The sequence below is a fragment of the Rhinoderma darwinii genome, chromosome 13 (genome assembly GCF_050947455.1).
Source record: "Rhinoderma darwinii isolate aRhiDar2 chromosome 13, aRhiDar2.hap1, whole genome shotgun sequence".
Classification (NCBI taxonomy): Eukaryota; Metazoa; Chordata; class Amphibia; order Anura; family Rhinodermatidae; genus Rhinoderma; species Rhinoderma darwinii.
Window position 1 is genome coordinate 24,021,960 of NC_134699.1, and position 27,280 is coordinate 24,049,239.

The 27,280-nt window shown below is 41.7% G+C and overlaps 1 protein-coding gene across 9 annotated transcripts in view; it reads left to right on the forward strand.

Moving 5' to 3' along the window:
- The window catches only part of SRCIN1 (SRC kinase signaling inhibitor 1), a 330,976-nt gene that overhangs the window by 253,967 nt on the left and 49,729 nt on the right, over positions 1 to 27,280 (forward strand). For all 9 annotated transcript variants that reach the window (XM_075846590.1, XM_075846591.1, XM_075846589.1 and 6 more), the window contains 2 exons: positions 6,298 to 6,414; positions 10,092 to 10,115. In XM_075846590.1, coding sequence (XP_075702705.1) covers positions 6,298 to 6,414; positions 10,092 to 10,115 — 141 coding nt within the window. The remainder of the gene's footprint in view (positions 1 to 6,297; positions 6,415 to 10,091; positions 10,116 to 27,280) is intronic.

Genomic DNA, 27,280 nt, shown 5'->3' on the forward strand with positions numbered 1-27,280 from the left:
CGTTTCACACAGATAACTTGTTTATTTAAATGTACACCATGTAATACTTTTGTTTCTCCTGTGGTGGCGCTGTAGGGAAATGAAACACTTAATGCTGGGTGCACCCACAGATTACAGCTGATCGATGTAGATCACATCAGCGGAACTCCCTGTGATCAGCTTATTTTTGGTTTGTCTTTGCTTGATGCCCATGTCTGGTTTCTGCTCTGAGTGTGACAACCATATTTCCCTAAATCTCTTGACTGCTACCTCAGTTTCTGGTAGGATGGACTTTGATGCATTTATGACTTTGCCAACCACGACTTGTAATTGTCCCACTTTGTGTGCTAGGAAAGAAGAAGGTGGCACATAAGGCACAGACACTCCCTTGCAGGTTCTTCCTCCCTTGAAATAACATTTTACATTAAACGCTTTCAAAATGATGAGTTTCTTGTGTTTCAAAGACCATTGTCACAGAAAAAGAACATTTTGTAGTGGGAAGTGCTGGCGAACTGACAAGATTTTGACAAAGTGAAGGTGACGGCTGGACACAGTAGACTTAGAATTGCAGCACGTCCTCCAGCTGAGAGGAGGCGGCAGCTGCGCAGAAGAGGCTGATGGCATAACCCACAGTCTAATATAATTGGCAGTATATTAATTATCTTGACTGTACAAATTCTCTTCTCTTTTTTTAAAAATTATTATTAATAAGCATGGTCGTAAATGAATACATGATTTTTTTTTTTAAAGGGACATTATATGTATTCTAGCCTCACAATGACTCCTTGATGAGCTTCGATGCGATAATGGTTGAACGCTATTAACCCCCTGATCATGTAGAAACTGTTTAACACCGTAACAATTAAGAACTCTCGTTTTGCTTAAAGGTGATGTATTGCGAAAAATACATTTCTGGTTGTATTGTATGGGAGTAATAATTGCATTTTTATTCATCATTTTTGTCACAAGGGAATATTATGTTTGTTTTATGTAAAAAAAAAACAAAAAAAAAAAAACCCTACACGCTTATACTTTTAGGCCTTATTCACCCGAACGTTGAAACAGCGGCCGTCACACGGACTTATATAGTTCATTGTGGCTGTTCACACGGCCATTGTTTCAACGGACCGTGTGAAGGGTCCGTGAGAAAAAAGGACATGTGCTATTTTTTCACTCTAGTCTATGGAGGGATGCGTGATAACGTGTCCCGCAGCGCAGAGCACGGATGCACCTCGGACGTTTTTCACGTTTGAGACGTGCAACACTTGCGTGAATCCGGCCTAAGGCTCTACTTATGATTAATTTAGTAATCACATGCCTAAATATAATAGCAGAACGTCTTGGGCCAATCATTTCTCACATATCTGAAAGTGACCCTCTGGTGAAAAAAGGAAGGGGCAAACCACTTAGGCTGAATGCATACAGTGCGTATTTTGCTGCGGCAAAACCGCAAGAAATGTGCAGCAAAAAGACTCACCTGAAGGTATTTTTCTATATACGTTTTTCAGTGCGGTTTTTACGTTTTGCGTAAATCGCTGCGTTTTCATGCTGCGGGTTTTGCTGCGTATTTACCCAAAACTAGGGAGATCAGATTCGCAAGCAGAATCGCGGGATAAATTGACATGCCGTGGTTTTGAAAATACGCTCCGTGGATCAATTTACGTGCTGTTTTAGAGTTGTACTTAGCTTGGCCCTGCGCTTCTGGAAATCCTTGGGGGTTTTTACCACAACTGCTCATTGAGGTCCAGAGCAGAGGTTGTCATCGCCTGCCCGGGAAGCTTTTCTAGAAATAACGCTCATCTCTGCACTGGCAAGTCTGTACGGTGGCAATTGAAATTTGCCTGTAATACCTCGTAATATGGTGCCACCATAGTGTGTTCCGTGCGGCAAAGTCTTACCAGGTTATTCTCCCTTAGAAGTAATGCTTTTAGGGGAGAATAGCTCTGTAATCCAATTGAGCATGTCATACCGTTCAAATACCTCCATATAAAATTGGAGTTGCAGTAAGGTTCTTACACATTTATAAACTTGAGGCAAAACTGTATCTAATTCAGGGAAGTATCGGCCAATTTTTGAGGCCCATACATCATGACTGTCCCTAAGCACGTCACCATAGAGGGACCTTCTCAGAATGATGTTGTTTTATTTAGTACCACCTGTTTATAGAAAGCAGTCACCATCTACTTCCTCCATGTGAAACGGCACATTGGTGAGAGTTGGATGGATTCCCATTGATGTGGTGGTGACATGATAGGGCAGAACCATGGTCCATGCTATAGAACAGTTCTTACCTGAATTTAGCCGCCGCCACCTTAGCTGAAGATTTATTCACTTCCGTTATCCTGCATCTTGTCACAAAACCATCCTTAATACCACCTTGAATGCCAATGGCCTGTGCCGAATTTAAGAATCATACATACATCGGCCATTGGCATTGAAGCACCACCTTCCTCCATTATTTAGGACACTGTAGCCCACATTTATTATTTAGTTAATGCCTGCTTCGGGGAAAAAACTGCACAGGTTAAAAAAGTGACATTTGTCTTCTTTCAAAAAAGAAAGCAGTCAAGAAAAGTGTGTGTGGTCAAGCTGTAAATGTGGTTTTAGACTTAGAGGCGCAAATTATTGGTGAAAATGTAACAGGCATAAAAATAAGTACAAACCGACCATTCCAAATGCACCAGACTTATTAAGAGGCCTGCAACTTTTAATGAATAATGTGTGTGTAATATAAATATATACACACACTATAAGGACAAAAGTATTGGGACACACCTCTAGATCATTGAATTTGGGTGTTCCATTGCCACAGGTGTATAAAATCCAGCACCTCGCCATGCAATCGCCTTTACAAACATTTGTGATAGAATGGGTCGTTCTAAAGAGATCACGGAATTCCAGCGCGGTCCTGTATAAGGACATCACCATTGTAACAAGTCAGTGCGTGAAATGTATTCCCTCCTAGATATTCCACTGTGAGTGATATTATTGTAAAGTGTAAGTGTTTATGAACCACAGAAACTCAGCCTTGAAGTGGCAACGCACATAAAATGTTACAGAGCGGGGTCGCCGAGTGTTGAGGTGCATAAATGTCACCAAAGTTCTGGTGACACAATAATTGCAGCGTTCCAAACCTCCTCTGTCACTAACATCAGCACAAAAACTGTGCCCCGGGAGCTTCATGGCATGGGTTTCCATGGCCGAGCAGCTGCATGCCAAACTTACATCACCAAGCACAATGCCAAGCGTCGGATGGAGTGGTGTAAAGCCGCTGCCACTGGACTCTAGAGCAGGGGAAACGTGTTCTGTGGAGTGATGAATCAACTTCTCTACCCAGTCTAATGGATTAGTCTGTGTTTGGTGAATGCCAAGAGAACGTTACCTGCCTGACTGCATTGTGCAAACTGTAAACTTTGGTGGAGGAGGGATTAAGCTATGGGGCTATTTTTCAGGGGTTGGCCTAGGCCCCCTAGATCCAGTGACTGGAAATCTTAATGCTTGTGAATACCAAGACATTTTGGACAATTGTAGCTTCCAACTTTGTGGGAACAGTTTGGGGTTCGGCCCTTTTCTGTTCCAGCGTGATTGTTCCCCAGTGCCGAAGATCCATAAAGACATGGTTGGGTGAGTTTGGTGTGGAAGAACATGACTGTCCCGCACAGAGCCCTGACCTCCACCCCATCCAACAACTTTTGGATGAACTAGAACAGAGATTGCGAACCCGGCCCTCTCCCCCAACATCAGTATTCATTACACACAGAGTGATCTATTTCCAGCATTTCTTTCTTTTATTGTTGATGGTTATGGTAACACTTAATGAAAACCCAAAATTTAGTTTCTCACAAAATTAGAATATTATATAAGCCCAATTTAAAAAATGATTTTTAATACCGAATTTCCTGCTAGACTGCTGCGTTGACTCTAAATTTTGGGTTTTCATTAACTGTTACCATAATCATCAACATTAAAAGAATAAAATGCTGGAAATAGATCACTCCGTGTGTAATGAATCTATAGAATGAGTTTCACATTTTGAATTGAATTACTGAAATAAATTAACTTTTCATGATGTTCTAATTCATTGAGAAGGACGTGCGCGTGTGTGTGTGTGTGTGTGTGTGTATATATATATATATATATATATATATATATATAATGCTAATATTAAAGTAAGTAATAACACAGATTTCTGGAAATAAGAGAATATTACATCTCTTTCTGCTATCCACAATTAATTGGCCTCTATCGAACGTGTGTGTGTGTGACGCCTGCTGTTCCGCCGCGGCGGTGTCTTGTTAGGACGGCTGTATTGATGCACAGTCTGGAGGTATATAACACTGCTTTCCATTGATTTAGAACCTTTAGGATATATTCGCATGCAGCAGATTTGTTGAAGAAAGTTCTGTGACTTTCTTATTCATCTGAATGGGGCTGCAGAAATCCACGCACATGTTGCAGAAAAATATCCCGTTCAGTTGTATGCAATAATCCTACTGCGTGTAAAAATACCCTTACAGCTTTAACCCCCACTATGCCAGCTTATATGTCGTTTTATTAAACCCTGTCTTGTTTTAAGTATCATAAAATCTCAATTTTTTTATTGTGTACGATTTTATATATTGTTATAATTTAGGGTACATAAATTCTTTAATAAAATCTTACTTATACTTGTCTTCAGAGGATCAAAGTAATAAGGTCACTGAAAATCTTTTTTTTTTTTTTAAAGGAGTTGTCCAGGTTTAGAAAAAAATGGCTGCTTTCTTCCAAAAAACACAGCGATCACTATCCATGTGTTGGGTCTGTTATTGCAGTTCCGCTACAGTTAAGTGAATGGTGCTGAGCGGCAATACCGCACATCTTGTGGACAGTGGTGCTGTTTTTGGAAGAGAGCAGTCATGTTTTTCTAAGCCCGGACAACCCCTTCAATGGTCTATACCCATATACGTTTGAGGCTAGTGCCACATGATGACGTTGCTCACGCATCACCCAACCAACTTTTCCTCATTATCTGTTACATGGCAAAGTATTGGTAAGTCATACAACAGATAAGTCATGCTTGTCCCTTTGGTGTGATCAGAAGTATGAAGTTGCAAGACTTCCTAGCCTTAGGAAAGATTTTTCATGATAATCTCCAGCCAAAAATGTAGAACGGTTTCCTCACGAGCACTTCCAACTGCCCTCCTACCCTAACCTAAAACGTAAGACTTACTCCGTTTGAAATTAGGTAAAGGATAAGACCATGCAGTTCTAGAATTACTAAACCGTTTTAACCAAATCGGGCATAGCTTGGGCATAGCTGTTGTGCTGGTCTATCCAGGATCCCGGAATGGGGCATCCCAAAAAATGTTACACTTGGGGAAAGAGGAGAGTCTGGAGGCCGTGTTTTCAGACAAGACTTTTAGTTTTTTACCTAATTTACTATTTTCCCAATTTAGTTTTTATTTTCCCTGATTAAAATATTGAATTTGATAGACACACCTCACAACAATGTAATCGTATAGAGCAGATGCTATAGCCTTATTGAATGTTTTTGGTTTATTCCAAATGTCTCTAGTTTAGGATAAGAATATGAAATGTGGCACCAACAAAAGGAACTTTTGTACACAAAGGTAGATGTAAAATATTACAACTTGAAGTAAATTTTTTTATTTTTGTTCAGGATAGTGGGTTATATTCTCAGTATAACTTTTTTTTTTCCTAAACTATTTTTACCTATTGAGCAACAGCCGAAGTCCAGAGGAATACTTACTACTTAAAAGAATTCCAACATGATCGGAATTCTTGCCTTCATAGGGAAAAAACTAAGGTTATATAAGAATTGCGGTAATATCATGATTGTGCCACAACTCGTGGGTGACAATATTGTGATAAAGCACTACCCTTATAGGTCTCCTTTCTTCTCTCTGAATGTAACACTGACCCTATTTCCGGGCACGTTATTCTGCAAAGTCAATCTATGAATATTATAAATGTGTTCTGTCCAAAGTATAGTGTGACTTGTATGCTATACGTGGTTTGTGGGAATGATCGACCTTGTTCTCTATGCTTAGAGTACTTATAGAATTTGCAGGTAGATATTTGATTCGCTTGACCTGAGATGTGTAAAGAGGTGGTTTGTAATATTGGGATTATGATTAAGTTTGAGTTTAAGATTAAATGCTGGAATTCTCCAATTTTAGAGGCATTCTGCCAAAAACTTTTTAAATGAAGAGTAACAGTAAAATAGATTAAAGGAGTAATTTCGGTAATGGAGAACTGGTATGATGGATAAGACTGTACTTTCTGACTCCTTTACCCGCTTTCCCTTTTCTTCTCCAGTTGCTTCAAGGCTCTTCATCTATCCTGCTTGCAGGGACTTCATGCAACCCTGATGCTCTGATGTATAGAGAGGCACAGGAGAATTCAGTACCTGTGTGCCTAGATAACCCATCATCGGTAAGCCCGCCGCCTCTTCTTTTTTTTCTGGACGGTCAGGTGGTGTATTTGTATACTAGTTTGAAGATTTATTATATATTTTGTAGGCCGCTCTAAAGCAAACACACCTTTATGGGTAATCATTTGGTGTAAAGGTTTTGCGTAATATGACGGGTACACCCTAGAGCATCGCTTGGGTTCAGTATTATGAAGCAGTGTGCATCATCCGTGCATCCTAAGCGCCATTTAATTTCACGCCAATTTAGCTAACCTGGTGTTCTGTATCCTGGGTGTATTCCGGCTGCTGCCAGGTGCAGCTGGGGCTGAATGAAAAGGCAGATAATATACTCTGTAAGGAGCTTCTCCTGTAATTATTTCAGACAATAAAAATTGTACCTGGAAGCACAAATGAACTAAAGCACATAGACTTTTATGTTGTGCTACGAAATAATAACGACCTAAACAAACACTATACTAAAGGAGAGCAGATGAAAGGTTGTAAGAAAATGTGTTTATGTGCCATGGTCAATGGACACAACTTGAAGGTTCTGGGTTTTGGTCTCTGCCAGATTCCTGTTCCTGAAGTGACCCTTCCTTTCATTCTAACAGTAGAACATTTAGATTATCCCAAAACTATAAAGACTGCACATTTCCTCCCTCCGCCTCTTATTCCATTCTTTTACGATGGTCATAGACATTAGATTGGATTAAAAATGACATGATGCTCTAAAAACTATTTCTATGGATTAGGTGTCTGTTGTAGGAATTGCTCACTTGAATTGTCACCCCAAAGATGATCTGACTGACCCTTCTGGCAGGTCTAGGCCCAGTTTTACCTTAGAGGGGTTTTCCCATCAGACACATTTATGACCTATCCACCTCCAGGACTTGCACCTATCTCTAGAAGGTGGCCCCCTAAACTCCGTTCTACCTTTTTCTGCTCCCTCTGCCTCCTGGCCACTTTCCCGTTATATGGTCGGGAGTTATGAATACAGCGTATCTCGCTGAGCTATGTGGTTTCCGTAACTCCCATAGTAGTGAATGGCCGTTACGGAAACAGCGTAGCATTCGAGCTACGCTGTTTCGGTGACTACCATTCAGTTCTATGGGACTTACGGTTAACGCTGTTAACCTATGTCATGGTCGGAATTCACCTGCTTCTGTCGTGACACAGCAGCAGAACGGGGTTTAGGGGGCCCTGTCCCAGAGGTGGGACCCGCATCTATGTGACATTTGTGACATACATATCCTGTGGATATGTCATCATTGTCCCTCATGGGAAAACCCATTTAATTTCTGTCCAGTATGGATTTTTATATAGAAAACTATAGTACTTACAGTAAAAAAACAGTCTATAGCGTGTGTATGGGTTGTTTGGAAGCCAAAGGGAGTTTGTTTTCCCTGCTGCTTTTTTTGCTCTAGGTTTCAATCATTCTTGCTTGGGATTTTCTAAGGCTATTTATTTGTGCAGAATCTGGTTTACTCCCCTAAAGTAGATCTGTCATGGGAGAAGTCACAATTGCGATCCAGGCAACAATCTGAAGAAATCAGTCTTGTGATTGACTGTAGAACAGTTTAGCTAATTCTTTAATATTCAGTACCGTAATTTTTGTTTTCAGTTTGCTGTCCACATTATAATTACTATGTATGCATCCTTGTCTGTATAGCTCAAAGTAGTATATACTGCATATCAGGGGTGGGCACCAGCAATAGCGGGCCCAAGTGCAAGAACTGTATATCCGCTCCATTATGACAAAATGCTTATTTCATGCTACATATGGTATGTCCGCCCCTGAGCTTATCTGACTGGTCGTGATGTCACAGTAGGTTACCTGACTGAACACAAATTTGTGATGTCACAGCAACTTACCCGACTGAAACACTCTTATTAAATCACAGTATCTTACCTGATTAAAACACATTGTTTTTTTCCCAACAGATAACCTCATGTAACATCACAAATGTATATCTCTTTGAAACCTACTTTTGATGTCATAGTGGTTTACCCCACTTTAACACGCTTGTGATGTCACAGCAGCTTAAAGAGGCTCTGTCACCAGATTTTCAAACCCCTATCTCCTATTGTAGGTGATCGGCGTTGCAATGTAGATAACAGTAACGTTTTTTTTTTTCAAAAACGAGCATTTTTGGCCAAGTTATGAGCATTTTTATATTTATGCAAATGAGCCTTTCTTATGGACATTGTGAATGGAAGTGTATGATGCTGACGAATCAGCATCATCCACTTCTCTTCGTTACCACCCAGCTTCTGGCAGTGCACAGACACACAGCGTGTCCTCGCGAGATCACGCTGTGACGTCACTCACTTCCTCCCACAGGAACTTTATCGCGTCGGATGAGCGAGGACACGCTGTGTGTCTGTGAACTGCCAGAAGCTGGGTGGTAACGAAGAGAAGTGGATGATGCTGATTCGTCAGCATCATACACTTCTATTCACAACGCCCAGCTAGTAAAACAAGTAAACACGCCCAGATGTAACACACATAATACACACCCAGTTGGAAATAAGATTAAAAACGCCCAGTTGGCCATAAGAAAGACTCATTTGCATAAATATTAAAATGCTCATAACTTGGCCAAAAATGCTCGTTTTTTAAAAAGAAAAACGTTACTGTAATCTACATTGCAGCGTCGATCACCTGCAATAGGAGATAGGGATTAGAGAATCTGGTGACAGCTTCTTTAACTGACTCAATGCAACTTGTGATGTCACAGCAGTAACCTGACTAAAACATAGTTGTCATGTCACACTAGCTTACCTGACTGAAACCCACTTGTGATGTCACACTAGCTTACTTTAGAGAAAGATGTGTGATGTCAAAGCTATCTACTAGACTGAAACTTGTGATATCACAGTAGCTTACCTAGGAGTGTAAATTCATATCTCTATCCAAATTTATGTCCACTTTATAACTAAGGTACCAGTAGATAGGGTGAGGTCAATGATATGGATAGATTTTCACCCACAAATTTAACAGTACAAGGGATATATTTCGGACACTATAACGTCAAATAATAATATCTTCACACAACTTTTTTTTATTTTTATTGTGGGCTACAGGTACGAACGTGCTTATGCGGCCACAATTCCATGGGAGAATTGCGGCCCCATTAATTTCTATGGGCCCATTCACACGACCGTGGTTTTCACAGTCCGTGCATGGCAGAATGAACGGACATGTCTTATTACGGCCGTGTTCTGCGGTCCAGGCTCATAGAAAATAATGGACGCGATTTGCGGGTGGCTCACGGGTGAGACTCCACAGCACATGGCTACGGTCGTGTGCATAAGGCCATAAAATGGAGCATATTCAACATTGTTCATAAAGTGATTGGTCAAAGGTACCAGTTGAGAATCTTATGAGGCTATGTGCACATGACGTATTTGCAGGTAGGAAATTCTGAAAAATATTGCCAGTTCTATGTGCCGCAGATTCGAACTAGGAATAGTCCCATTAACAAAATCGGAGGATCATATACAATACTTGATGTCAAATGCTGCATAGAAAGGTCCAAACATTATATTGCCAGCGCAGTGCTGGTATCAATGACAGAAACTAGTGCTGCTACATGAAAGCATTCATGAAGATTTCTGTGTTTAACGCTTTAGTACTAGTGACAACTGTAACATATCTGGAAAATAATTAACAATGTTTTTGTCTTGATATTCTTTTTAGCAACCAAACTACTGGAGCTTTAAGGTCAGTATTCCCCGGGGGTCGCATGTGGTATTCACTGTGTGTTTTTACTTTCTCCTGTTTGTGGGGGGATGTGGCAGGTACTGAGCCAGATATATAGGTGACTTAGTCTTTCTGATTTCCCCGCAGTGTTGCAGATCAATGACCTGTTGTATTGTATGGTTTCTGTTGTTCTGCATGTTTGGATCAATAAGCCTTTATACTTTATTAGGTAATCCAGTGTATGTTAAAAATAAGCAATAAGACGTATTTTTAAATTACATATCAGTAGAAATTAGGAGGATTATACTTTTTTTTTTTGCCGATTATGATATTTATTTGTGATCTCCCCCCTTCTCCGCCATTGGGGTACAATGAGGTTTGTTAATGTGGCTTAATAATTTTCTATGGACTGGCATGTCCGACAAATTGGTTGGATTTGGTCAGTTCTACTTATTACATAGTGGGTTTTTATTCCTTAAAATTATTTTCCACTTTTTAACACTGTCAAAATTATGTGCCGATTTAATTTTTGAATATATGTTCATAGTGGTCAGAGCTTTGTTTTTCTGATACAGAGCTACAAATCCCCTGCATAGACATATAGATTTACATGATAAACTCCTGGCAACCTGCAGCCGCCACTAGAGGGTGCTTACTGCATACAATTTATACATGGACTTCAATAATAAAGTAAGCAGCTCCTAGGCTCCCTCTAGTGGTGGCTGCAGGTAGCCATATGTTTGGCTTTGAATTTTGTGCCTTTTGCAGGGGAAATCGAGCTCTGCATCAGGAAAAACATAGCCCTGACTGTTATAAAAATCTACTCAGAAATTAATCAGTACAGAATTTAGGTTAAATAATAATAATAATTTTAAAAAAAAAGACAAATGGTGGATGTTCACTAGAGAAAAAAAAGTGTTAACTCCTATAAGGAAGATGTGTGCTCTCAAGGTGATAGCTGGGTCAGGCTGTCAACACTTGGCAATAAATAAAGAGCTAGGTCACACATTCTCTCTGAATGCAGGAAAATGTCATCATGTCCGTGGAGATCATTCACACAGAGAGAGACGGTATCCTAGAGAATTGGCCCTATGTTCATATACAGTAAATGATGGTTGAAGTGGCTTTTTATAAGCATTACAGTTTTTTTTCCTTTGGTCTTGGATACACCATAAATATTAATAAAGGCAAGGACAGAAAATCCTGTTTTCATGATATACATCTGCAAAGGTTCAGTTTGCTGCCCAAATCCCTGTATCTAAATACCCTGGCCAAGGATATTTGTGACTGGTGTATTTATGACGGTGCTCCCGGTTTCGAGGGTCTACCTGCAAAGGGACTTGATTTTGTAGGTGGATACAAAGGAAAGGCCTAAAATTAGAAATCATCCTGTAAGAAACACATAAAAGTGTTATATCCAATTATGACCAAATAAAAACTGATCTTTAGTGTATTTTTGTTTTAGTAGATAAACTAACATGTCTTGCAATCTGTTTTTATCAACCAGAAGAAATTTAAAAAACCGCTTTGTGTAATGGCCGCCACTGCCTCCCGCTTATAGTTACTGGTCCCCGGCGTCTTTTGGCCGGCTCCTCTCCCCCCTGTTCATGCTGCTGGAAGCCTCCCACGCTGCTAGTGCTTCCCTCCTGAATCTCCTGCCTTTGCTCCTAGTGCGTGCGCTCCTTCTCCTCTCATAGGCCTGCTAGCGCCAAAATTCCACCCAGTTTTCGCTGTATAAAAAAGGTTCCTCCTACATTTCTCCTTTACTGAACAATTAGGTTCTCCTAAGACTTGTATTTGGATCGCCTATAACCGACCCCGCCTGAACTTGAACTCGCGTGCCCTTATCACTTGCCTGTTTACCGTGACAATCGTCTGCCGCCTGCCCTGACTGCTGGCTTTGCTAAACGTGAGTGAACATCTGTCGCCCAACCTGGCCTACGCTAATACCGGACCCTGTATCATGTCTGCTGTCATTGTACCTCACCTGTACACGTGGGCCGTTGCCAACGGAGACTACTCTGGGGTTAGCGACCTGGGCGTACAAGTCCACATCTCCATTCGCAGATTAAAGGGTGAACGCCTAGCTATCCCTTAGACAGACCTCAACAGTTTAAACCCACACCAATTCCATTGGTAACACAGTGGGTCCACACCATCCTCTGTAGGCCGCCCCGTGTCAGTCACTACTTCTACGGGCCCTCATGACCGTTTCTCATAGTAACTGAGGTGAATAATGCTAAGGAATGTAGAGCACTGTGTAGAGTTTTATTTTACCGTCTGTATTATAGTCTTTTTCTGTTTTATAATTAAAAAATAATCCTCTGTGATTTAATGTTGCTAAACGATAAACTATGAAAAAATAACGTGGTGGGGGGGTTGTATGTTTTTATATGCATTGTACGGCTGAGCAGATGTCTTGAAAACCAAGATGATATTCAGAATAAAATGCTTTCTCCACAGGACGCACAATGCTGCAACTTAATAGGGAAAGAGGGGCTTTAGTGTCTGTTTTCCTGCGAGACCATCCATATTCTAGGAGACCTCTGTAACCTGGCAGGTAGAAGGAGCGCTCCTTTTATATACATCCAGCTGATCAGTAAGAGAACTATTTTATCCTGAAGTCTCGCTAGTTGCCGAGAAGCCAGTAAAGGTCAGGAGATGTTTGCCTGAGAAGGTGTTTGGGGGTGAGGGGAGTCCTCGTCTGTTGGGAACTGCTGGTAACTTGGTTACTGCAGGCGTGAGCAAGCGTTTAACTCCATAACGTCTGCATACATTCCCTGCTGATGTTATAAGAATGTTGTTTTTGCTAACACATTGATTGCGATATTGTCACGATCATGTCATTGATCTTCTGCATTGCCCACTAATGGTGCCTATAAACATTAGATGAACGACGGCCGAACCCAGCGATTTTGGCAGGATTAGCCGGCCGGACTCTCACCCGATGGCAGATGTCGGGTGGAAGAAGGATCGAGCATGTTTGATTTCAACATGCCCCATCCTTTGTTTTCACAGGAGATAAGCCGCAGCCAAAGGTGTTTGTCAGAGGTTATTGCCTTCTCCCCATTGAACATACATACACGCTTAGCCGAACTGAGCGTGCATAGGGTGTCAGCCGAACAAACTATCTAAGGTGTATGGCCACCCTTTAGAGTGCTGCTGTCTTGTGGCATGACAATATGTGGTCCCCTAGGGCATAGAGCCTAGGCTTCAGTATAGCAACCTCAGCAGCCCCTATAGGTACGACATTGCAGTGGGTAAAAACTGAGTTATTTATATACTTTCTGTTGCTTATATAGTGCCAATAGATCAGTACGTTTTTTGGAGTGCGGGAGGAAACCAAAGTACTCGTGCAAACATGGGGAGAACATGCAAACTCCATGCAGATGTTCTTGGTCGGATTAAAACCCAGGACCCAAGTGCTGTAAGGCAACAGTGTTAACCACTGAGGCACCGAGCTATTGAAAATACTCCTGGTCAAGAGTGGCACTGTTTTTAAAACCCTTTAAAATTTACATTGAGTACAACTGCTTCAGGCTTGTTAACTCTCATCCGTGCAAAATATACCCCCAAAGTCCTAGTAAATTTTGATAAAGTTTCCATATCTTGCACTGAATGGTTTTAAAGCGGACAGAAAAGGACAAAAGCACGAAAGAAACGTTAGCCGAACCCGGTCATATTGGTGGGATAAGCCGACGATCTCGTGTATGGGGGCCTGACGGCTGTCCCCTAATGGCAGGCATTGGCGAAAGAGTTGGTTTACAACGTGCCCAATAATTTGTTACCGCATAAAATTTTCCTTTTCCCCTCAAAATAAACTTGTAAGCTCGGCCGAGCGTGTAAATTTACAGTGGAGTTTGGAGAATTAGCAAGCTTGGCTTACAGCTATCTTATGTATAGTCAACTTTATCTGAATCTATGCTATACACCAGCAGTTCTGAATGCATAGAAAAGCATCGATGGTTCCACCTACTATCAAATCTTCTTGTGCTGTGGGTTGATGTAGTAAAAACTACCCTCTCTTTAAACAAGGTATTCTACCATTGTAAATGTTCCATTCTCTATATATTGTGCATTCATCTGGGTTGATTAAAGGCTACGTAAACCTTTTGATATCTTCTTTTTTTTTTTTTTTTTTTTTTTTTTAATAAAATTGTGTATCCGTGTGATTGGTGCCACTTCCTAAATACATTTTATTAAAAAATTGTTTTACTTTTTGAGATACAGCTCCTTTGTATCCTGTATACAGAGCAGCTGTATCGTGCGCTAAGACCTGAATCTGTCAGGTCAGCGGGACTGACGGGTTCAGTGTCTCTGACCCACAGGATCGAGCTGCTATTGATCACATCTAAGTACACAACTTAGATGTGATTGATTACAGGTGAATCCAGCATGTCAGAGACACGCAGGACCCGCTGACACTGAGCCCGTCAGGTTCGCGGGACTAATGTATTCAGGTCATTGTGAACAATACAGCTGCTCTGTATACAGGATACAAAGCAGCTGTATCTCGAAAAGTAACAATAATTTTTAATAAAATGTATTCAGGAAGTGGCACCAATCACACTGATACACAATTTTAATTTAAAAAAAGATGTTTTAAAAGGTTTACATAGCCTTAAAAGCTTTGCCGTGACATTTTTTATCTACTTCTATATAACTCGCGTACAATGTATTTTTTTTAATATTTCATTTATTGGAAATACCCAGAATCCCAATCTTATCACAATCCCTTACCGGTCTTTTGGGCACGTCGGTGATCTGAGTCTACATTTAGACCCTTCCATGGTTTTCCCACATAGGAAGGCATTTAACCACTGAACGGCAGTCTCTCATCCTCCCTGCTGTCAATTCCATTGAGGGTAATTTTGAAGCAAGCAGTCTCTCTAATCTATCAGGCAGTCTCTCTCGTCTCCAGTGCCAATGACCTTATAATGCTCAATGTACTGTCACTAATCTCCGTCAGAACAATTTCATTAGTCTGGCTCTATGGGGCTGAGTTCTCATTCCTCACAACCGAGTCTTTGCATTCTGACAGATCTGCTATTCATCTTGGGGTTCTTTCGGTCATTTTAACATCCCCCCTCTCTATTTTCAGTCGCAGCGTAGAATAAGACCCTTAGGAGAGTATCTACATTATATTTATTTGCTTTACAGTCATGGTCCCTTTCAGGGATTAAAGAGTCCCCTGTACAGTGTAACAAGATAAACACCTTATCCTATTTCTCTGTCGCCTGCATTGCCTGGTCTTCTGCTGCAGGTCTAAGTACTGTGTAATTCTTTGGTTTAACCTGGCTATTTTTTTTGTTAATCAACTAATTCTATTACTTTTATAAAGGTGCAGTCAGACGCGCCAGGTTTTGTTGCAGAAATTTCTACGATTAAAAATCTGCTGCATCTATTTGAGTAGGGTTGATTCTGCATTCAGATGTATGGAACTGATTTTTAGATGCAGAAATTTCTGCAACAAAGTCTTCCACATGTGAACGCTCCCTTAACAGGAATGTGCTCCGTACAATGTCAGGGATACATTGCAGTCTCCATGTTAGGCCTCCCACACACGAGCGTGTTCGGTCCATGATATATGGACCGCATGTCGGCCGTATTTCACGGACGGAACACAGTGCAGGGAGCCGGTCTACTAGCATCATAGTTATGTAGGATGCCAGGAGTCCCTGCCTTGCTGTGGGAAAACTGTCCCGCACTGAAAACATGTTTTCAGTATGGGACAGTAGTCCCGCGGGGAGGCAGGGAACCTAGTGTCATACATAACTATGACACCAGGAGCCCGGCTCCCTGCACTGTGTTCCGTCCATGAAATGTGGCCGACGTGTGGTTTGTGTGTCACGGACCGAACACAGTCGTGTGAATTGGGCCTTACACTACAGTTCACCATTCAACAATTCCATTAGGAAAGTCTTTGCTCTGTATTATAATCATTTTATTAAAGATATTAATATACCCAATATTTGGGGGGCACAGGTGTAAAATACAGGTTGCCTTAATAGCCCCTATTCAGTGTATAGCTTTATAGGTAGCCCAGTGATGGGTTATTGAACATGTTGTATAGTTAAAGGGGTTCTCTGCTTTGGAAAATCCCTAATTGTTACAATGGTTTCTTGACAATAAGCTGATCACAAAGTGTCCCCCTGCTGGGACTCCCAGTGATCTGTTGTAATCTATGGGAAATCCTTGCAGTAAGTGTTCAATTTTCCTGTAGCGCCCCCACAGGGGAAAAGAGGCATTACACAGTGCCCATTCAAATCAATGGGTTATCTGTGTAACCGCTCTCCTCTCTGCCCAACAGATGAGGATCCTGAACAAAGGACCCTCTCTATTAACTTAGAATTCTCTAGTAGTATATATGAAAATTGATTTTCTTAACCAATCATCCTTTCCAGATCCATGTTCTTTTAGGTAGGCTCTTGGGGTTATATATAGACAGTGATTGGCATAGAGACTTTCAGTAAATTGTAGAGATGCACAGGCCTTGATATGAAATAAAAATCATTGTCAGTAGTGCTTGCCTTGGAAAAACGTTTTCAGCTTCAAAATCGTCTGAAAATCAGAGGCCGTTTTCTCTGAAAACAGCTCTGACATTTTCAGCTGTTTTTGACTCTGCTTGTGAACATACCCTTACTTAGCGGCATAGCTATAGGGGTCGCAACTGCAACCGAGCCCCTAAGCCTGGGGGACCCGCAGGGCCCCCATTGCCACACAGCGCTGGTCCCGCCTCCAACTGAATCTGCATTAGCAGGATGCACATTCATTTGGGTTCGATGTTGGAGCCTTCCTTCAGCATTCACTATTCCGTGAGCGGCTCAGCGCAGGCAGGTGCGATGTAGTGACGTCATCGCGCCTGTCTGCACCGAGTCACTCACCGCACAGTGCAATGGAGGAGAAGGATCCTCAACCCCTCGTGGGAACGGGGATAGGTAAGTAATTATGTTAGTGTTGTTCTATTAGGTACATACCTTTGGGGGCATTATACTGGGTATGGGAGGGGGGGGAGCTCATATGGTAGCTGCTGAGGGGGCATTAAACTGTATGGGACAGCTAAGGGGGGTATTATACTGTATGAGGCGCATTCTACTGTATGGGGGCATTATACTGTGTGGGGGATTATAGTGTATGGGGCAGCTATGGGGGCATTCTACTGTATGCGGGGCATTATGCTGTATGGGGAAGCTGTGTGGGGCATTATACTGTATGGGGCATTATACTGTATGGGACAGCTATGGTGGCATTACTGTATGGGGGGCATTATACTGTATGGGGCAGCTTTGGGGGGCTTTATACTGTATGGGGCATTATAGTGTATGGGGCAGCTATGGGGTATCTTACTGTATGTGACAGCAATGGGTGGCAATATACTGTGGGGGCAGCTATGGGGGGCATTATACTATGGGGGCATTATACTGTGGTGGCCAGCTATGGGGGCATTATACTGTGGTGGTCCGCTATGGGGGAATTATACTGTGTGGGGCGCAGCTCTGGGGGGCATTATATTGTTTGGTGGCGTTATACTGTGGGGCAGCTTTAGGGGGCATTCTACTGTGGGGCATTCTTGGGGGTCTGTCGGGTAAGGCAGCTGGGCATAGGCGTGCACACAGGTCTGGTGGTGTTGGGGAGGGGTAGGGAGCCCAAGCTGAATTCTTGCACCATGGCCCATGAGCCTTTAGCTATGCCCCTGCCCTTACTCTCTTTCTGTTGAACCGCGGGAGATCTGGGCGTTGCGTCCTCTATACGGACGCAAAGAAACACTCATATTACACTCACTCGTATTACACCTTGTTTGTTCTTGTTAAAGCATAACCCTTCCTACAAAATACAGAACACTCTAATCTTGAATTTCTGAAAAACTATCTGATTCACTCATCAGTTCATGATGCAAAAGCCTAGACAAATGGGGCTTCGTTCTTGAGCCCACAAAACAGAAGAATTCACTAAGTGAAACTTTTCCCCTGCACTAGACATGAATTCTCTCTCCCCCTCGATATGTTTTCTGACCAGTCAGACAGATACATATCGTTCACCATTATGCTTTCATGGTTTCATAAATCTTCCATAGATCAGCTGAGCTGTAAATAAATTCCCGTTGTGTCCTCGAAATCCTTATTCTGCACAACGGTTGGCTGTTGTACAATTAATCATGCTTCCATTACGTTTCCCATAGCCCCGCTCTTCCGTCTGCCTTGCTGTACACACCTGATTGATAGTCCGATTTCTAATGATAGATCTGCATTTTTATAAAGGTTGCTGAGCTCCTCCCGTGCAGTTAATATCTGTTTTCTGTGGCATTGGATAACATCAATTTAACAGACTCCCTTTTTTTCTCTCCTGAGCTGGGTGTGAGTGTAATTTATTGAGCAGCAACATATGGTAAATTTGGGGTAATTTCTGAATCTCTGGTCTGTTCGTCAGCTCGAGCAGATGAGAGCAGGGCCCCATATTCCCTTCATAGTGCCAAAGAGTAGATGTAAATTACTGCCATTGATATCTGCCCAAGTGGCACATTACCAGCTGCATTCATGTGCACTCGGCAGAGAGATGCTGATGTCACAAATTTTTTTTTCAAAAAAGCAAACAAAATTCCATAGTTACTTTGCTGTGTTAAATAAAATAAGTTCTTATAATATTGTTTACACGGGCTAGCCCAGGTAACTATGAAAAAGGGTATTAAAGAGGACTGGTATGTGTATAGAAGAAAAAAGGCGGCACTCACCAGGTGGTTGTGTTGAAAAAGGGTGACTCTTCAATGCGATCCCTATGAGTATCACAGCGGGAGAAGGTAGGATTGCACACAAGGCGATGGCCGTTTCATATGAAGCACGTTTCGTCTGGCCTATCACCTCTCCGGACATGTCTGTTTTAGTAAATAACAATGCTATATCATCTTTTCTAAGAACTCTGCAATGTGCCGTTCCTCTGTTGTTCCTCCTGGAAGTGTATGAATAAAATGGCAACAGATGTTACCATTCCCCTTGTCAGTAGGACCAGTCCCTACACATTCTGGCATTGTCCAATTAGCGTCGACAGTGTCAGACTGTGTAGGGACACATCCTATCAAAGAGGGGAATGGTAAGGCTCCGTTAACCATTTATATATTGACAGGAGGAATAACGGGAATAGCACAACGCATAGTTTTAAGAAAAGATGCTCCAGCCTTGTTATTTTACAGGAATTACAAGAATTTACTAAATCAAACGTGTCAGGAGAGGTGAGTGGTACTCTTTAAAAGTGAGAAGTAGGTGGGTTACAGTATCCTATTGTCAGACACCTGATATAAGCGTAGATGAAGACCAGCAAGCACAGATTATTTCTGTGAAAGATCAGGCATGTCTGTGCTTTACATGGACAGCCTATTGGGAACTGTGCAATACTTCATTTCTCCTGACAGTGGTGTCGCAGGGAAATTGAACACTTGCAGCCAGATCCCTCCACAGCCGATCGATGGGGATCTCAACTTATCTTCGCATAATACCCCTTCAAATTTCCTTTTGCATGGATTCTTTGGATTCAACAGGACCAAAGACCATAACTGGTAGACGTAACAATTTATTTGTATATTATTTTATACAATAAAGCCAATGATAAACTTTTTTTAGGCTATGTTCACAACACTCGTGGAGTAGATGCCAATCGTATTCATGTCATGGCCTATCATAGTGCCCAACGTATGCCAAAAGAATGGCCGTTATTCTCACTGTATTAAAAAGCGGAGTCCACTTCATTTTACAATACAGGGGATATTTTTGATCAAGACTTTTTGAAAAGTGGCTTATTTTTTTATTATATAGGTTGCATAGGTGGACACTTTTTTTTTTTTTTTTCTTTTATGATAATCATAGCATCTATGGCACTAGAACGGTTGGATATAAATGGTGGGATTCCTTTAACTATTTCTGCTATGGTCAGCTGATGAACTTCATACTATAATGCCTTTGCCTAGTATATAGATAATTCGGTGGTAGACTATTGGACTGACCCAAAGATGGCTGCATCCCCAGGTTATTAAAATCAATAAGCATTTCTAAAACTGTACATTTGCAAAATTCAGAGTGGGAAAAGCCTTTGTAGGCACAGGATAAGCGTTAAGTGGTTTTCTGTGTAGGTGACATTTATACCGGTTAACAGTCCATTAGATGTTCTCACAATCTGTTAATTTTAGCAGCAATGTGAAGATTGGCTGCTGTTTGCTTAACCCTTAAATGCAGTCATCATAATTCGCTCCAGACCGCTTGATACAAACATTGTGATTAAACCATAGTCTAGTGTTTGACCTCTCTTAGCTGTGTTCTTTCCCGTCGATATAATGGTAGACGGAAAAAAAACAACAATGTTGTTTCAACTTATGTTTACTACGTGTATATATTTGGAGAGTAGTGATGTCATTTCACATAACTCATTTTTCAAAATGGAATAATTGAATATTATAATTAAAGAGGCTCTGTCACCACATTATAAGTGCCCTGTCTCCTACATAATCTGATCAGCGCTGCAATGTAGATAACCACAGTGTTTTTTATTTTGAAAAACGATCATTTTGAGCAAGTTATGAGCAATTTTAGATTTATGCCCAACTGGGCGTTTTTTAACTTTTGATCAACTGGGCGTTGTAAAGAGAAGTGTATGACGCTGACCAATCAGCGTCATACACTTCTCTACATTCATGTCCATTTGTATTCACTGCACAGCGTGATCACGCTGTGCTGTCACATACACCCACAGTAACTTTACTGAAGTGTCTTGAGAGTGAATAGACATCACCTCCAGCCAGCACGCGATGTCTATTCACACTCCCGACACTTCAGTAAAGTTTTTGTGGGACTTAATCGCACAGCTGTGCTGTTATTCACAGCGTGAACTCACAAGTTCACGATGTGCTGTGTGATTTAAGTCCCACACAAACTTTACCGAAGTGCCGGGATTGTGAGTAGACATCCCGTCCTGGCTGGAGGTGATGTCTATTCAGTCTCAAGACACTTCAGTAAAGTTACTGTGGGTGTATCTGACAGCACAGCGTGATCTCGCGATTTCAAGATACCCGATCCTTTGTTCCTGTGGGAGATAATCCGCTGCTAGAGGAGTAATTTCCCTATCTCCATTAAAAACCCATAGACGCTCGTCTGAGTCGAGAGGAATAGCTGTCAGCGGACAGCTATCTAAAATCTATGGACCGATTAAGGCATAAGGAGCCACTCATTCATGCAACAAACTCTAATCGATTAAGGTGATAGTACTGGGTCCCCAAGTGATCCTGAGAACAGGGGTGCCTGCTGGTGCATCAGCTGTTGCACTTCATTTAAGTCTATGGGAGCTACAGAAATATTGAAGTGTGCTCAGTCGGTTATGCACAGCAGTAGTTTGTTTGGCCACGAACAGGTGATCACGTTAAAAAGCTGCAAACTACCGCTACGTGTGAATGTGCCCATAGCATTCAATAGAGAGTGCTGCACATGGGTGCCGACCTTCTCTGGGGAGATCAGGAACCAGGCGCTTCCATTCACAAGAATCAGGCCTTGGACTTTGAGTTTTTAGTATAATGCTGCAAAATCCCTTTAAATAACTTCAAAGCAGATTATATGTCAGGAGAGAAGCCCTAAAGCATAAAATCTTTTTGTTTTATAGACCATTTCCCATTATGATATTTCTGCTTTTTGTTTCTCTCTGTTCCCCATTCAATTTAATGGGGCTAAGCTGCAATACCAAGCACAACCCATGGACAGGAGTGGTGCTGTTTTTTTGGGCAAAACTTAGACCCTTTTTTATTTATTTTTTGTCAAATCCCAGACAACCCCTTTTAATTTGTGTTTGTGCACAGGATGGACTTGGTGTTATGTGAATAATAATGAACCGTCAAGAGAGGGTGAGTGAGACCAGGGCAGTTATGTTGATGGACGGCATGGACATAACCACTGGGCACCAATGCGAAATCAAGTTTAGTGTGATCATGTAGGCTGTAGTCTGAATAGTGAAACAATGCAGAAAGAAAAGTAGTATCTCATTTAGGATTATATATAGTAATATCTTTAAGAATATATGGCGGGTACCAAAAAAAAACCTTTAAAGAGGACCTGTCCGTTCTCTCTGTCTGTTTTAATAAATGATTGTATTCCCCATAAAATAATAATTCTGGAGCAACTTTTCTTAGAACTGTTGTGCCTTTCCTCTGTTATTCCTCTTAGAAATTTATAAATATATTGGTGACTGGGTTTCACTTTCTCCTGGTCAAAGGGGTGTGTCTACATCGTCTGAGACTGTGAGCACTGATTGGGCAGTGTCACTGTGTAGAGACACCCCGCCCCCCAACTGGTAACACCCAGTTGTCAATTTATTTATAAATTTGTAGGAGGAATAACAGGGGAATAGAACAACACAGAGCTCTAAGAAAAGATGCTCCAGAATTTTTATTTCATGGGGAATACAAGGGTTTGCTAAAACAGACCTATCAGGGGAGGCGACAGGTCCTCTTTAAGCACTACTGCATATCTGTGAGAGCATTGGTATCCCTGGTGTTCCTGGGCAGTCTGATTTATGTGTTTTTTACTATTGGACAGTTGTGGGTTAAACATTGGTGTCTACTTGAGCACGCAGTCTATACAGTACCACAAGTTATACAGCTGACTGATGTTATAGTTCATATGAAAATACACATAAATTCACTTTTTGTTTTTTCTACTTGCCGCCAGCACGAAATACGCTGTGTACTCAGTAACATTACCTGGATCACTTGTCTGGATCATGACTTTACTGGGGGTCTATTCAAGCGTCCCCAGAGCTTGTTAGGAATCACACACATCAATGAGCAAGTCTCAGGTGCCAATGTAGAACAGTATAATCACCCAACGCTTTACAATCTGAACACAGCGGAAACAGGGTTGTGGAAAATGAAAGCCACTCATAGTCCATAATGTTAACAGTTAATTTGCGCGACCTTGAAAAGTTGCAATAAGTCACAAGGTCGAAGTAAGTAATCTTCAGTGATAGGTATGGGATGTATGAATGGCATTTTATAGGACACCGAGGGCAATAAGGTGAGGTAGACATATCGCAAGTGTAGTTTGGACTGCTGCACTGGGGCCCTCTAGACCATGGGGCCCATTCACCTTATAAAAGTGCATTTATAAAAATGTCAGACACTATGATAAACCTGACACACTTATAACGGTGGTTCACAGTATTACAGCCTTCATCCATTCAAGTGAATACTGTGAACCAACGCTACAAGTGTCTCGGCGATTCACGGTACGAGCAGCTAAGGAATGAAGGGGAAGCAGCATTCGTAGGAGCGCCACGGCCCCTTCAAAACAGCTGATTGCCGTGGGTGTTGGGAGTCGGACCCCCACCAATCAGGTATTGCTGACCTATCCTTAAGATAGGCCATCAATTTCTTTGGACTAGGATACCCCTTAACCTTGACTTTGAGGACATGTCCGCTCTACTGACAGGTTTGTTTTAGTGAATATGAGTATTCCACATGAAATATCAATCTATACTTAGAACTCTGTGTTATTTTGTTCCTCTGTTATTCCACCTGGAAATGTTTGAACCAATTTACAATTGGATGTCACCATTCTCCTTGTCAGTGAGGCATGTCCCTACAAAGTCTAACATTGGCCAATCAGTGCTGTTAGTGTCAGACTGTAAAGGATTACCTATAATCGGCAAGAGCATTTGTAACGCCCAGTTGTCAATTTATTCACACGTTTCCCGGAGGAATAATAGAGGGACAGCACTATACAGAATTTTAAGAACCGTTTCTCCAGTATTATGAACACAAGAATATACTAAAACAGACACATCAGGAGAGCTGACAGGTTGTATTTCATGGAATTTTACCGTATGACATCTTTTATATGGCTGATGTTTAGAGTGACTGTTAATGGGGAGTGTTTTGCATTGTGTAATCTTGAAATGTTTCAATAAGGAAATACTAAAAGTGTCTTCATGTTGTTTGTCTATTAGATTGACTTTAATAACCGTCATTTACTTTGTTTTATGTTGCTGGGGTTATTATTAAAGGAAGAAACTAAGCTTCACATTCATCCTGAAGATAAGTCTGTACGCTCCATTCAACTTGTTTACTTTACTTAGCCTGACATGAAGTGGGGTGGAATTTATCTTTAATGTTGGCACTAGCTCTGAACGTCGCCACGTATTGCATCCTGAAATGTCACTACTGCCAAAATAAAAGGAAAGTGGATAAACTAGAGCTGGACCAGTGGCTTGATGTTCGCATTTGATCTTGATGTCTAATGGTCTCCGTTCCAGACATCAGTACGAGCAGAAAGATGCCAGCTAATAGGCTTGTTTATTTCATAAATCTGCTCAGAACAGGTTCCCGTCCCCCTGCCTTCTGGGTCACTGGCTTCCCAAATAACAAATGGCAAAGTGTATTTGATTAGACCGGCTTCTGAAGTCCGGATGTACGCTGAATTAATGGGACGATGAGACTAAAGTAGAATTGGTAAAAGTAACAAGGAGACATCAGAATTTAAGACTTGTCTGGAGTATAAAAGGATTCAAGACAAACCCGATTCAATAAATAAATTTGGGAAAGTAGACAAAAAAGTCCAACGCTGGTCCTTCTCTATGTAAAATCACCACATTTAAAAAAATAAATATTAGACCCCTTTTAATCCATGCCCAAGAACCGAGGATTGGAAGTGCATAGTGTACACCGTTCAGCCATAACATTAAAACCACTGACAGGTGAAGTAAATAACATTGATTTTCTCGTAACAATGGCGTCAAGTGGTGGGATATATTCGGCAGCAAGTGAACAGTCAGTTGATGTGTTGGAAGCCGGAAAAATGTGTGAGCGTATTTCGGCCGCAAGTCCCGGACCGAACACAGTGCAGGGAGCCGGGCTCCTAGCATCATAGCTATGTACGATGCTAGGAGTCCCTGCCTCACTGCGGGACAATTGTCCCGTAATGTAATCATGTTTTCAGTACGGGACAGTAGTTCCACGGAGAGGCAGGGACTCCTAGCATCGTACATAACTATGATGCTAGGAGCCCGGCTCCCTGCACTGTGTTCGGTTCGGGACTTGCTGCCGAAATACGTTCCGTCCTTTACGGACGTAACATGGTCGTGTGAATCCAGCCTTACACTTAAGATCTTGCTGGGTGTTCCTGGTATTTAGTGGTTAGTACCTACCAATAGTGGTCCCGAAAAGAATCGGGTCATGGGGTGCCCAAGACTTATTGATGTGCGTGGGGATTGAAGGCTAGCACGTATTTTCCCATTTCTGCTTTTTTCCATTACAGAAGTAACAACTCATTCTACGACCCACCTTCGTTGTTTCCCTATTGTGTTTTTTTTTTTGTTTGAGTAGATTAACTCCCATGTCTCTCAATCGGAGTTCATCAACCGAAAAAAAAAAGCAAACTAAAAACGCTACAAAAATGTGAACCTAGCCATATAGTCCCTTCCAGCATCTCCCCCAATGTCCCCAAACACTTCTTTTCAGAAGAAACCGGGATCGGTCAGGTTGAATCTTTACCTTCCATTTCTCATTCCTCCCCCTCCCCCCCCCCCAATAATTAACCACAAAGGTGCCTGGAAGCTGCTTACCTCCCTCCATAGAAATATAGGGGAGTTTATTTATTTCAACTTTAGAAAAAATCTAGGAAAGCAGGAAACACCCTAAAAACATCTGTTTATCTCACATATATATTCCACACCTGCAAAATTACATTAGTTCCTTCCATATTTTTTCAAAAAAGTAAATACCCCCAACATAGACTGATATTTACGGTACTTTATACCCTCCAACCTGTCACGCCAGGCAGTGAAAACATACACACCCGCACCGCGCACCGGACACACACTCTAGACTTCATCTTTGGAAATTGGGACAGTACACGGCGCAGAGAATTGAAGATTTAAGTCTAGAAAACATCTGCAGCCTTCCTGCTGCCAAGTTCTACTCGCAGCCAAGTCCATCGGCAGCGTGAAACAGGCAGCTGGCAATACCCACATGAGACCTAGTCATACACGACCAGCTCTGTAACCGAAGTGAGAGACTGGCATCCGGTGATACCAGAGACAGGGCCTGGTTATATACAAGTCTCTCCTCAACCAGAGCACGTCCCTGGCAGATGGTGATACACAGCCATGGCAGTGCCCTTCAAAAAGAGACCTGACAATGTAACGCATGCTGTGTCTGTGAACATGCTCTTTCTTCTTGTTTTGTATTTCGATTTGTTCAAAATTGATTTATAGAATTCATGGTTTTGCCACTCGGTTAGTCTTGGGGGCGCGGGGCTGGGTCGTATTGCAAGGTATTATAAAGAGAAGTCTGTAGGACAAGGATACTACATCTGTATGTTCTGTGCACCGTGCATGTCAAAGAGAAATCCCCCTTCATAACGTGACCCAGCGCCATCCCAGTGCTAAAACTATGTTTAAAATATATTTTAAAAATATGTTCACCAGTTATGGCCAAATCTAATTGTTTAGTCTTGTTGGTCACCAAGGCCAAAACTACTGTTTTTTCCATGCATTGACTTGATAAATGACCCCGTATTGTCATTTTGAACGCCATTTGTCTAGATCCCTAATGCAAATAAGCCCTGCTGACCTTGTTATAGAAAATGTAGGCAATCATAACCCCACATGAAATAGTACTGCAAATGTAATGGAATCTTCACACTATAAAATATTGATCCTGGTTTATTCGGGGTCTCTTGGGCCCCGCTACTAAAGCAGTACAATCTAGAAGGCTTCCAAATTGTGTGCCATCATGTGTTCTGACATCTTGCGGTACATCGAGTATTTATTTGTATAATGAGATAGGACGTAACCAGTAGCCATGTGGCCAATTGGTAAACATGAAGTGGACACCTCGTTCTGCCATGACCACCATCAGTGGCAGGTGAGTTTAGGAAATATTATTTGCTCTACACTTTCCGTGGTCTTCCAGTGCCCGGCATACCATGACCCCACTTTTATCACCTGCTTTGATTACTAACTACCCCTTAACTCTGAGGCCATTGCTACCCGTGGAGTTACGCCCGTGTAGCCCTGTATGCCATTAATATACAGTATAACGCTGTGCATTTAGCATGTCATTGGGGGAAATATATTAAAACTTGTGTAAAGAGAAAGTGGAGTAGTTGACAACCAATCAGGTTGCTCCTTTCATTTTTCAAAGGGCCTCTGAGAAACAAAGA